Here is a 12,422-nt window from a genome sequence, read left to right on the forward strand (position 1 = left end):
AAAATGGCACACCCATTCGATGCATCACTGTATTATTATTATTATTATTATTATTATTATTTGGAATTTTATATAGCGCGCGGTTACCCTCTGGCATTCCAGCGCTTGTTCATAAATCACGAGGGTAGGACTAGACAAAAACAGCATTAAGCGGGGAACAGGTGGGTCTTAAGTAGCCTCCGGAACCGAATAGTACAAGACTCTGCACGTATGTTCAAAGGCAGCGCATTCCATAAATTGGCTGCGTTCACAGAGAATCTTCTACCACCCGTCCGGGCTCTTTTCACTCGGACTACTTGTAGCAGACATTTGTGATCCGAGCGCAAGGCTCTCGTAGCCTTGTAGGGGAGCACCATATTGCACAAGATAGGAGGTCCCTTCCCCCGAAGGATTTTATGGGCCGTACAGAGGGATTTAAATGTTATCCTCTCCTGTACCGGGAGCCAATGCAGTGCTCTTAGTGCCGGTTTTGCTGACTGTCTCCTTGGAATATTCATCAGCAGCCTTGCTGCTGCGTTCTGCACTTGTTGGAGTTTATTGAGCGTTGCTTCCGGAGCGCCCCAAAAAATCGCGTTGCTGTAGTCCAGCCTCGAAACAGCCGTTCAGTTTTAATTCTGAGTTGCACATCCATGCGTGCACCTTGGACAGACAGGAGTGAAGTAGGTCCGGCTGATTTACCAATTGGGAAAGGGCCACCACCAACTGGGTATCATCAGCGTAGCTGAAAGTTTTAATACCAGATGGTGCCACCACATCCTCCAGCGGGGCCATATAGACGTTAAACAATGTGGGGCTCAGGGAGGAGCCCTGAGGCACACCACACTGGAGGGGGATAGAGGCTGATTGTGCACTACCTTCCCAGACTTGGTAGGTTCGATGGTTCAGAAAAGACGCGAGCCACTTCAAAGCCTTCCCTGTCAGGCCTACCTCTGACAGCTGCTGGAGCAACACCTGATGGTTCACGGTGTCAAAAGCCGCACTGAGGTCCAGGAGGATCACTGCCACCGATCCTCCTGAATCCAAAATGCTCCTGGCTTCTTCCACGACTGCCTTGGCCCGGCCTGAATCCCGTTTGGGAATTCCGCAATAAGCCATTGGACTCCAGGAAATGTGACAATCTCCTGTTCACCAGTCTCTCCGCGATCTTACCGAGCCCGGGCAGCAGAGAAATCGGTCTGAAGTTCGTCAGGTCAGATGGATCCAGACCAGGCTTTTTCAGAAGGGCCTTTACTACCGCTTTTTTCCAGCTGGGTGGCACCACCCCCTGCGCCAAAGAGAAGTTGATAAGATCGGTTACTGGGGCGGCGATGGTAGTTGCTATCTGTTTGAGATATTTCATCGGGACAGGATCACTAGGCAAGCCACTCTTGATGGCCCCTAACACCTTGAGGACTTCGTCAGTGGTCACTGGTCCAAAGGCTTCAAGCTCGATTTCCACAGCACCCCGCTGTTTAACTGAATCTAATTCCTGAGCTGGTCGTGGTAAGGAACTTACGATGTTTTCAACTTTCATATGGAAATAGTAGGCCAGTTCCTTACTTTTCTCTCGGGGACTCTCATGCTTTACTGGCGGTTGGGGGATTTGTAAGAGGTCTCTAAAAACTTCGAAGGACTCTCTAGAGTTAACCGAATTGCAAATTCTCTCCTCAAAGAACTTAGCTTTGGTGTCCCGGAGAGCGGCTTTATATCCTCTAATTGCCGTACGGTACTCTTTCCGGGTTGCCTCTCCCCAATCCTTCCTCCAAATCCGCTCCAGCCTCTTGCAGCCTTTCCTAAGAGTTCTTAGTGCCTGGGTGTACCAAGGGGCTGAACCCACTCTCTTCTCCCTCTTCGGCATTCTCTTTTTAGGGAGAATGGCGTCCAGGGACCTGGTCAGCCAACTTTCCAGGTTCACATCTGCAATTAATGGATCTAACACCGGGCGAGGACAAGTAGCCTCAAGATTAGCAGCCCAGCGATCTATCGGTAACCTGGACCTGGCCCTGTCGACCGAGTAGATCCTAGGAGTGGCTACATCCGTTAGATCATACTGCCAATTGAAAGGAACCAAAAAATGGTCTGACCACGGTAAAGGCAAGGGAGTCAGGGCCTTGATACGGGCCATATTCGAGAAAACTGGGTCAAGTAGATGACCCATACAATGCGTGGCCCCTGAATTGATTAGCCTCATATCAAAAGCTTTCAGATCACACTGCAAGTCAACAGCGAGTGTGTCAGCAGGATCGTCTAGATGGAGATTAAAATCTCCAAGTGTCACAAAGTTAGCAGTTGACAATGCCAGGAGCGTAACTGTTTCCATAAACGAGCTGACAAAATTGCCGGTGGGCGGTACACAAGGAGACCTGATATGGAGGTCGTAGATGACATCCTTAGTGAAAATTGACAGCTCTCACAATCGCGAAACCCGCCGTCCTGGGCTCTGCAGACAAGCGTGTCCCTATAGATGATGGCGATACCACCTCCCCGTCCAATAGGCCTATCTAGATGGTATATTAGATAGCCGGGGGGGAAGTGCTTGCACCATATCTGGCCCTGAGCTCGTCGTGATCCAAGTTTCTGTTAAAAACAGAATATCCAGCCCATGATCTTGTACGAGGGAGTTAATTTCAATAGAATGGCTAGGAAGGGACCTACAATTCAGCAGAGCCATTAGTAGGGCCTTATTTCCCTTAGCTCTCTGGCCCTTCATACATTGTCTGCAACTCAAGAAAGGTTTATCTCCTTTATGAATATATTTGCAGGAACCATCTTTCGAGGGTCGTAGTAATAGAAGGCCATTACTAGTATATGTAATCCCGACCTTAGGGAAAAGTGCCAGCGTGTCTAGCCCTAAGCCCGTCTTGGCCTGGACGGGCACAGACGGGCTGAACTCTGGCGTAACTCCGGCGGAATGACGGCAGACCCGCTGCGCGTACCCGCTGCTCGTTTGCATGGCGGCTTTTTGTAGGAGGTCTAGCGTCCTTGTGATGACTAGACCGTGCGACGAATGGCATCCCGCTTACCCCCAATATGGCCGCCGGAATCAGGAAGGCAAGGAGGACCCTCAAAGAGCAGTGGGTTTTCCACAAATTATAGTGCAAGTAGATGGGTTAAAAACAGGGGATAAGGTAAACTCAAACTAAATTATTTAGACAAAAACAGGCGTTTTAAAAACTAATGGCGATATGCAGCTTGTAATACGCACTAAAGCGCAGCACGCTTTAAACTAGTGCAGCGCGTTCTCACTACTGCCAATGCCCCATCAAATGTAAACATATAAGTCCAGGCAATAGAATCGAACGCCGTAGCGGCGTCTAGAAAAACCGCAGCCGCTGGTAGTTTGGGATTTAAAAGATGCATGACCGCAAACAGCGCTCACAAGTTGTGTGCCGTGGACCGTGTGGTGATAAATCCAGACTGATCCGGAAGTACCATTACTGACCGCAACAGATGTAACCAGGTGGCTAAAACTTTCGCTAGGATCTTTAAATCCGTGTTCAAGAGTGATAGTGGCCTATACGACTCGCACCGGTCTGTTGACCTACCCAGTTTTAACAACGCCACAATTAATGCCTCCCTCAGCGAGTCAGGCAACCTCTGTTGTTCGAAAGCTTCATGATACATGGCCGTTAAATGGGGTAGCAACATATCCATGTACTCTTTATAGAACTCCGGCGGGCGTCCATCAGTGCCCGCTGCTTTCCCATTAGGCAGAGAAGTGATGGCATCTTTAATTTCCTCGGCTGTCAGCGAGTGCATCAGGAAATCCTGTTGACCCTTAGATAACCAGACCAGAGCCACATCATCCAAATATTGTGCTATTTCCTCTTCACTAGCAGTGTGCCTGCTCCCATACATATCTTTGTAATGCTTTACGAATTGACAGAGGATACCAGCAGTGTCAGAATAAGAAGTGTCCCCCTCCGAGATCATCTGCACCGTGCAATGTCTTGCCCTTGGTTCCACAATCCTAGCAGCTAATGCACGCCCGGCCTGCCACCCTCACCATAATACCTAGCGTTACATCGCTGCGACAGATGTCCGTTCTTCTGGTCGGCCCGCAGCGATGATCTCAGTGAGCCGACCCTCACCTACTGCACCAGCTCCGACAGCCCGCCCAGGAGTGCCGCCTCTACCGCTCTCCCATCTGCAGCCTCCGATCACCAACCATCAGCGCCAGACAGCATGTCCCTGGACAGCAAAGCCTACGTTGTCCCTGTTGCCGCAGCAGCAATTCTTCCCAGCTGAGCCGCCTCACTATCTGTGCTGCTCCACAGTGCCGAGATCCAACACGGGTACTCCGCACTGATGACAGCAGCATCTATCGCTCCGCAACAGAGCCTCTTCTGCAGCCACAGCACTTGGAGCCCGTGGCGCCATTTCATGCAGGCAGCGTGAGCTAGCACCGGCAGGAGCCTGAAGCGCGCACCGTCCACCAATCTTTGCCGCCATTATAACCGCAAGCAGCCCACAGGCAGGGGAGTCAAATCTGCAGGAAATTTTCAGTGGATGTCACGAAGAGAGACCGGATATGTGCAGGATTATGGCCCCGGCCAGCGGAGCTTCACTAATGTGCGGCCATCTTGCTTCAGTAACTCTAGCGCCCCCCCCGCAGGACATGTTAATCTTAAGTACACTTTTTAAATACCCTGTACACTGCCCCATCAGCTTTTAGGGCCTTTGTTAGGGGTGATTTGTAAGTATTGAAAAAAGTTTGTCTGCGAAAACTTTTATTTTGCCAGGTCAAAATGGCAGTTTAAATACTGCACTAAAGGCTGCAAAGGCTGAACGGAGACCTGCTTTTTGGTGCTACTTTAGAGGGTTGTACATTATACTGAGTGCTGCAGCCACCTTGTAGCATTAAAGTGACAGGCCCTTGGTACATATAGTACCATAACCTAGGGACTTTTAAGTAAATAAAACATGCTAATTAGGTGCATGCTAATTTTTACCAGATTTAAAAGGGAGAGCATGGGGACTTTACCGTTGGTTAGGAGGGGCAAAGTGCGCAGAGTCCTAATGCCAACAAATATCGGTTCAGCTACAGAAGGCAGGTATCTGGGGGAATATCAGGCAAACCATTGTTTGTTTCAGTAGGTACCCCCTCCAGCAGAAAGTTAACCATTCTCATGGGGGAATTCATCGTTAAGGCAGAAAAAACTGGAAAGACCATACACTATGGTGTAGTCAGTCCCATGGTGGTGTTCCATCATAACGTCCATTCCTTGTGGAGAGGTGGACCACCTCATCATTTTTGTATTCTCACCCTACATTTACATCAGCCATCTGATGGGTCTGTGGTCTGTCTGGACCCATAAGTGAGTCCCAAACAGGTATGGTTCCCAGACCACTGCAAATGCTTCCATCACAAATGCATACCACCTCTGTTCTCTGGGACATGGCCTCCGGCTGATGAAGGCTACTGGTTGCTCCAAGCCCTCATCATTTAGCTGGGACAAGACTGCCCGAATGCCACGCTCTGCAGCATCTCTTTCCAATAAGAATTTTTCTGGAGGAGTTAGGTGCCTCGAGCACTGGTGGTGTTCTAGGTGTCTGTTTTCTCACACACCTACTTCCAGATCTAATTCTTGGGCTGCTCCTTGGAACTTTTATTAGTTAAGTGAGCAACAATTGTGCCATACCCTTTAACAAATCTCCTGTAGAACCCAGTGAAACCTAAGAAGGTTCTCACCTCAGTCTAGGTCTTGGGTGGCTCCCAAGCTAGGATGGGCGGTATCTTGGAATATAGGAGCTCCACCTTGCTCCCACCAACTTGGTGTCCCAAGTGCATAACTGATCCCTAGCTTATCTGGCACTTACTGGCCTTGATAGTCTGGCCTGCCTGTTGAAGTACCTGAAGAACTTTACAGAGGTGGTGCAGGTGGTAATTTCAGCTGGAGCTGAAAACTGCAGTGTCATCCAATTACTGGCACTGCAGTTTTCAGAGGGTGAAATGGTGCAGGCGGAGGGGAGATGGTGCGGACAAAGGGAGAGATGGTGCAGGCAGAGGGGATATGGTTCAGGCAGAGGGTGAGATGGTGCAGGCGAGGGAAGATGGTGCGGACAAAAGGAGAGATGGTGCAGGCAGAGGGGAGATGGTGCAGGCAGAGGGGAGATGGTGCAGGCAGAGGGGAGATGGTGCAGGCAGAGGGGAGATGGTGCAGGCAGAGGGGAGATGGTGCAGGCAGAGGGGAGATGGTGCAGGCAGAGGGGAGATGGTGCAGGCAGAGGGGAGATGGTGCAGGCAGGGGGGAGATGGTGCGGACAAAGGGAGAGATGGTGCAGACAAAGGGAGAGATGGTGCAGGCAGAGGGGAGATGTTGCGGACAAAGGGATCGATGGTGCAGGCAGAGGGTGAGATGGTGCAGGCAGAGGGTGAGATGGTGCAGGCAGAGGGTGAGATGGTGCAGGCAGGGGGGAGATGGTGCGGACAAAGGGAGAGATGGTGCGGACAAAGGGAGAGATGGTGCGGACAAAGGGAGAGATGGTGCAGACAAAGGGAGAGATGGTGCAGGCAGAGGGGAGATGTTGCGGACAAAGGGATCGATGGTGCAGGCAGAGGGGAGATGGTGCAGGCAGAGGGTGAGATGGTGCAGGCAGAGGGTGAGATGGTGCAGGCAGAGGGTGAGATGGTGCAGGCAGAGGTTGAGATGGTGCAGGCAGAGGTTGAGATGGTCCATCCAGTAAGTTGTGAGGGGGTGACACCATGAGTTACCCGCACCGGGTGACACCAGCCCTAGTGACGCCTTCAGAGGACTTCGGAAAGTTTTATAGTCTAGTATGAACATTATTTAAACCACACCACTACCCACAAGGGGATACCTTTTTGGAAGTGACTAATGCCATGGAAAGTTACCTGCTAGACCTCAACAAAAATGTCTGACCACTTTAGTAAAGAAGACATCTCGGCATGGTGCCAGGTTGTACTAAATATGAATCGAAGTAGGGAAACAGAACAATTTAGCTGAAAACCTGAAACCACCTCCTTGTAGTGGCAAGTGCAGAAACAATGCAACATACAAGAAGTGTGCTGCTTCCTTTAGTGATATAACAAATAAATATGTTTGTAGTGATCAGCAGTGCTTAATTTGGACCAGGGGTTTTCGGTGCTCAGCACTAAATCACCCACGCCAGAACTTTTCATGAGCACCAGTTAAGGACATACTACTTTATGGGCATATTAAGTGATTTGACCAGAATCCGAGGATGTTGAGCAGAGACTCGAACCTGGTTCCCCAGTTCCTAAGTCAGAAGCACTGGCCATTATGCCACATCCTAACCCCACTTTCATTGTTATGAGTTAGTTCTGTTTTAGGGCGTAACTAACTGTTACCTTTCAGTGAATGCACGGCTCAGTAGTAGGTACTGAACGAGGAATGACCCACTTTAGAATCAAAGATGTGTAGCAGAGTATTTCATATGTAGAAACCAATCCAACATATTTTTTTTGTTGGTGTGGCATGGGTGTTCAGCCCCTTTCTGTGGAAACAGTTGTTCATGTTCCATCTCAGTTTTTACAACTGATTGTTTGAAAAAATATTGACAAATTAGTTTTGTGGTCTTGATAAATTAAGGATTGATTGAAACACCAAAGATGTAGAATTTGTTCCTCGTTGCATCGGTTTGTATTGTGAAGCCTAACTCTTATCTTTTCTTTTATTTTCAGGGTCTGCCTTATTATTTGGGGACTAATCTCTATCTTTTGTGGGGCATTTATCTTTGGTCAGAGCACTACCATTGCAGTCATGGAACTACTCAAAAAGTTCTGAAGTACAACAGATTTTTCAGTCTTGAACATTTGAAATCTGCCTCACAAAGGGCAGGAGAGCATTTTCAAAATTACATTTTTAAAATGTTTATTTTTTGTATAGTTTTTCTATTGTGTTTGGTTGATTGACAAAACAATTTTTCGTTTTAATATTGGAACAAACCTGGATTTTATCTATTGTTTTTATTTAAGTAATAATAATAATATAGCTTTTAAAAAAATAAAATAAATTATTTCATAAAGTCAGTCTTGAGTTTTTCTAAATAAATTGTGACTGTTTTCTTAAATAAATGTATTTTGGTGTGTCATGAGTTCACAAGTGATAAGTATTGAGCATATCAATTGTCGAGACACCCGTACACTTTCATACTGGAGAGGTGTGGTGCAGCGGCCGGGACAGCTGACTTTGGAGCACAGGATTCACGGTTCGATCCCCGGCTCTAGCGGCAGCTCAGCTCAGCACCATGTAACTCTGGGCAATAGCTCACTTAATTTCTACGACGGCCCCCAGCGCATTGGGACCCATAAGGGTGAGTAGTTCGCGCTTTACAAATACGGATTTAGATGCTGGATCATCACACAAACTAAATGGCTGCTTCATGGCACGGATGGATTGAGGTTTCCCTTGGGTTTTTGCCCAATTCAGTCCCTGACAGTGCATTTATTTTGGTTTCTATAAAGCATACACAACCTTTACAATACAACTTCTTTTTGGAATTCCTAATATGATATGAACTTATACATTTAATTTTAAAAACAAATATGGGATGTAATAATACCTATAAATAATAGATTAATTGGGCACTCATTCTTTCCAGTTTCTTATATGGCATTAAGAGGGCGAATCAATAAACTAAAAGAGGAGCTGTGTTCCCAGGGAAGGGATAGCGCTCCAGTTTAAAAGTATTGGAGCCCTTTGCTTGGATAAAAAAATGGTTGTGTGATTCACGCTGGTAATCAATGCATGAAAATTGATCGTGATTTACAGGTGTTTTTCTTCCTTTGACAAATTCCTTGGGATACAGATGAAAGACCACTCCCAATCAACGCCACCTTATACATCGGAGCACTACCAGAAATCATGTCCTTCCATGAGACCCTAAATACTTCCCCTAATCCACCCACATAGCACCTCAAAAACCCCTCCATAGGGTTATGAATGATAGAAAGGGGCATTTCAGTTTGTAGCTTGGGTTTTACAAAAAAATGAACTTAAACACAGAAATAGAGCTCTCAAGATGTGATGTCTAGTATATACTACTGGAGACCACTCAGTAGAACAATTTACATCAGACACTCCTAATCCTATTTTATTACTAATACCTGGGCACGTAAGTGATTCGTCTCCCAAGATATTAACTTTCATTTTGTCATACCTAGTAGCCACCACAAGAGTAGTGCAGAGCAATCACCCATCATCAGAATCCAGACTGATTCTGCCAGGCACAGGTCCTGCAGAGGGAGGCTATCTACACTTCTGATGAGTGTTCTAGATATCCTGGCTTCTTGGCCATCATGAACTGCAGTTGTGTTTCTTACCTGTAAGGATCTTTGAGCTTTACTTTTTGTGCTCTAGAAATCCAATCATTGGAAACAAGAGAAGACCAGACACTCTCTGAGAACAACATTACAAATGAACTTTAACCACAAATTGTAGACCTTTTCACTTGTTTTTATATCTTGTTGATCATATTTTTCAGCAACTCTATTTTTCTTCTAAGCCATGTTTGGTGCAGTAAGCTTACAACCCCAAGAGAGATGACCCTCTTAAGAGGAGGCCTTGTGGGCTCATAAAGCCTGCCTAATATTTGGTGTCTCTGGATGGCTTCCCTCTGAGTTATGGAATGTCATACTAACCCTTGCTTTGGGTGGGCCATAGGAGCTATGGTTGTGTCACAGAGAGAGGAGAAGGAAATAACAAAATAGTAGGGCATACAGGAAACCAAAGGCTTAAAGAAAACCTGCAAAACAGTTTGTTTTTAGCTTGTGGAATGCAAGGATTACTGGAGCAATGAAGCCAAGTGTATACATGCAAAACACAGTCATCCCTCTCCCTCCCATTAACTAGTAGTGTACACCTTCTCCCAGAGTGTGATATTGTTGAGGTCCTTGTAGAAAGTTTAGTGTCTTGACCTTTCGGGTAGACCCAAAGTAGCCTTGTACAACTTAGTGGCTAGCAGTGATGGGGGTGCAGAGGGGTATATGTTTTGCAAATAGCAAGTTAGATACCCTGCAGTGACTAAGGACCTCATTACATTGGCGGTCTGTGGGCAGGTGTCTGTCTGACAATGAGTTGTCGATCCCACCTGCCCGTTTAGAATAGGACCACCAGCACAGCGGTCGGACTGTGTCTTTTTGTACTGCAGCTTGTGCTGCAGCCAAGGAAAAGGCCGCTGCCCAAGCCCAGTACAAACAGACACTTTTCAAACATGCATGCAATGTGTGCCAGGCCCCATGGGGTGCCTGGGTGCCTGGGGTGGGCACCACATGTGCCCCCCTGGCTACTGAGCAGTGGCCCACGGGGGATGGGGCCCTGGTTGGGGCCCCCAAAAGTCCCTTTCTGTCTGCCTATACCTGGTGGTGAGACCTCCCTGTAAGGGCTGAGGGAAAGGGACATTGTAATCCCTATGGTGGTGCCTGTGCAGGCACCACCTCCATTGTAGGGATTACAGTCTAATCGGTGCCTCGATGGGCTCTTTGAGCCTATCGGAGGCAACGGTCTTTCCCACTGATCACTGCGCTCCGACTGGCGGTATTGTAAATCGGCGGCTGGACCACTACCCTGGATGTTGTGCAGACCGCCACTGACTGCCTGTTGGTGGCAGTCCACCCGACATTGTAATGAGGGCCTAAATGAGGGATGTTTCATTGTAAGAGCCTGATAGATAACCAGTGACAGCAGGAGATGAGGCAGAAATAAAGGAGACTAAAAGGGACAACAAGGGCTACTAAGACCTATTGAATATACCTCCATGTTTTTACATCAGCCATCTACTTGGGGGAGTATCCTCTGCCTCCGACATACCAAATCACTCCTCGGTTTGTGCACTGTGCCAGTTTTTATCTCCCCCCCCCCCCCTAAAAAAACAGTTTAATCACACGGACCAGACCAAATTTGACGTTTTTTTAAAGGCTCTGTACGCCGAGTTAAAATGTACATCTTTGCAAGGTAGAAAGTCACAAGAATTATGGCCTCAAAGGTAAACGAATACCTATACAAAGAGTATGCAGGTCCTAAACCTGTCGCATCCGGGAAAACCACTAGTGTATACGCATGACCAGGGTGGTCGTGGAATGTGAATATTCAGGAGCAAGAGTCCTCACCCCCATCAAATTGTTGGCTTGCTTCATCATTGGGCACCTCCTCGTGGGGCCAGTGCTGTAATTTTCAATGGACCCCTCAATAAGGCTCTTTGCCGGAGATCTGTTAAAACCATACACCATATCAAGCCTATAGTGAGGGTACTCGAAGTGTAGATTGAATGGGAAGTGAGTGAAATACTAAAAATGACTAAGGCCCACCATGTCACTATTTTATTGCAATGGTGGTTCTTGTCAAGATTAAAAATTGCAAAACTAGACGGGAAATAATGTTCCTTCTGGTTTATCTCAAGGGACAGAGTTAAATGTGGGTCAACATGTTTCTTGCCTTAAACAGTCATGAATGATCTGTGGCAATTCATCAGGACCGTTAAATATCCTGATCTACAGGGGACTGGGACAGTTGGCCGAATTAGTAAAGTGCCTAATCCAAATAAACCACCAGGGACATGTAGATGAGCCAATATTTCTTACTGAAACTATTTCGAAGAGAAGTAAGTAATTCTAACCCTTTTGAAGTAGTAATCAGACCTCTTAGGCATTGCAAGGAAAAGGAATAACATACTCCCTGGACTGTGAAGTCCTGCCAAAGGAACTTTATGCTAAGAACAACATTTTTACAACTTGGTCTGATACTCAAACGCCTACAATTTGTTAACATATCTGCAAATATTTTGAAGCCTACTTGATGACTTTGAGAAAAACCTAGAGGAACCTCAGGAACTGGAAGTCCACTAGAACGTGAAGCATTTTAAAGGTTTTTCAGTTGTTACTGTCCTAAGCACTTTCCATAATACTGCTTCTGACTGCGAACTACGAATGATAAGAGCATGTTTTCGGGTAGGCAAAGGCTACACCTGCCTCACTCCAAGGTAATTGCTTACAAACTGAACCTTTGGCTTCTTCAATGGAAGAAACCGTGTCTCTACATGATTGAGACCAGTTACATGCTTCTAAGTGAAATGTTCCCCCACACAGAAGCATCATCCACCCTGTTCAGCCCACCATTCCCAAATACCAATCCAGGCACTCTTGGATGCACCAAGATTTCATGACCTCCCTCATTGGCTAGGCTGAGCAGAGCAAGGAAATAAATTACAGTGGGTCATAACATAGCTCACCCTATGCCAAGAATTACCACCACTAGGCCATGGCTAACATAATACCAGGTCTGGATACCATCATGCCCTGGATGCCCACAGTAAGCCATACATTGCCACTGTTATGCAAAGTTCAAAATTTTTTCAGATTGGGTGAAATTATGTCATGGATTCCTAGAACGAGCCAAGCATTGCCACTATGTCATCTGTATGCCATTGTTGGACACAGCCAATGTTTATACACTCATGCTTGA

General features: G+C 46.9%; 1 protein-coding gene across 2 annotated transcripts in view; it reads left to right on the forward strand.

Annotated features, from left to right (window-relative positions):
* The window catches only part of SLC38A8 (solute carrier family 38 member 8), a 401,988-nt gene extending 394,014 nt beyond the window's left edge, over positions 1-7,974 (forward strand). For both annotated transcript variants that reach the window (XM_078671218.1, XM_078671219.1), the window contains exon 10: positions 7,646-7,974. In XM_078671218.1, coding sequence (XP_078527344.1) covers positions 7,646-7,748 — 103 coding nt within the window. In that variant the 3' untranslated portion in view covers positions 7,749-7,974. The remainder of the gene's footprint in view (positions 1-7,645) is intronic.
* The last annotated feature ends 4,448 nt before the right edge of the window (positions 7,975-12,422 follow it).

Source organism: Lissotriton helveticus, chromosome 12 (assembly GCF_964261635.1).
Source record: "Lissotriton helveticus chromosome 12, aLisHel1.1, whole genome shotgun sequence".
Taxonomy (NCBI): domain Eukaryota; kingdom Metazoa; phylum Chordata; class Amphibia; order Caudata; family Salamandridae; genus Lissotriton; species Lissotriton helveticus.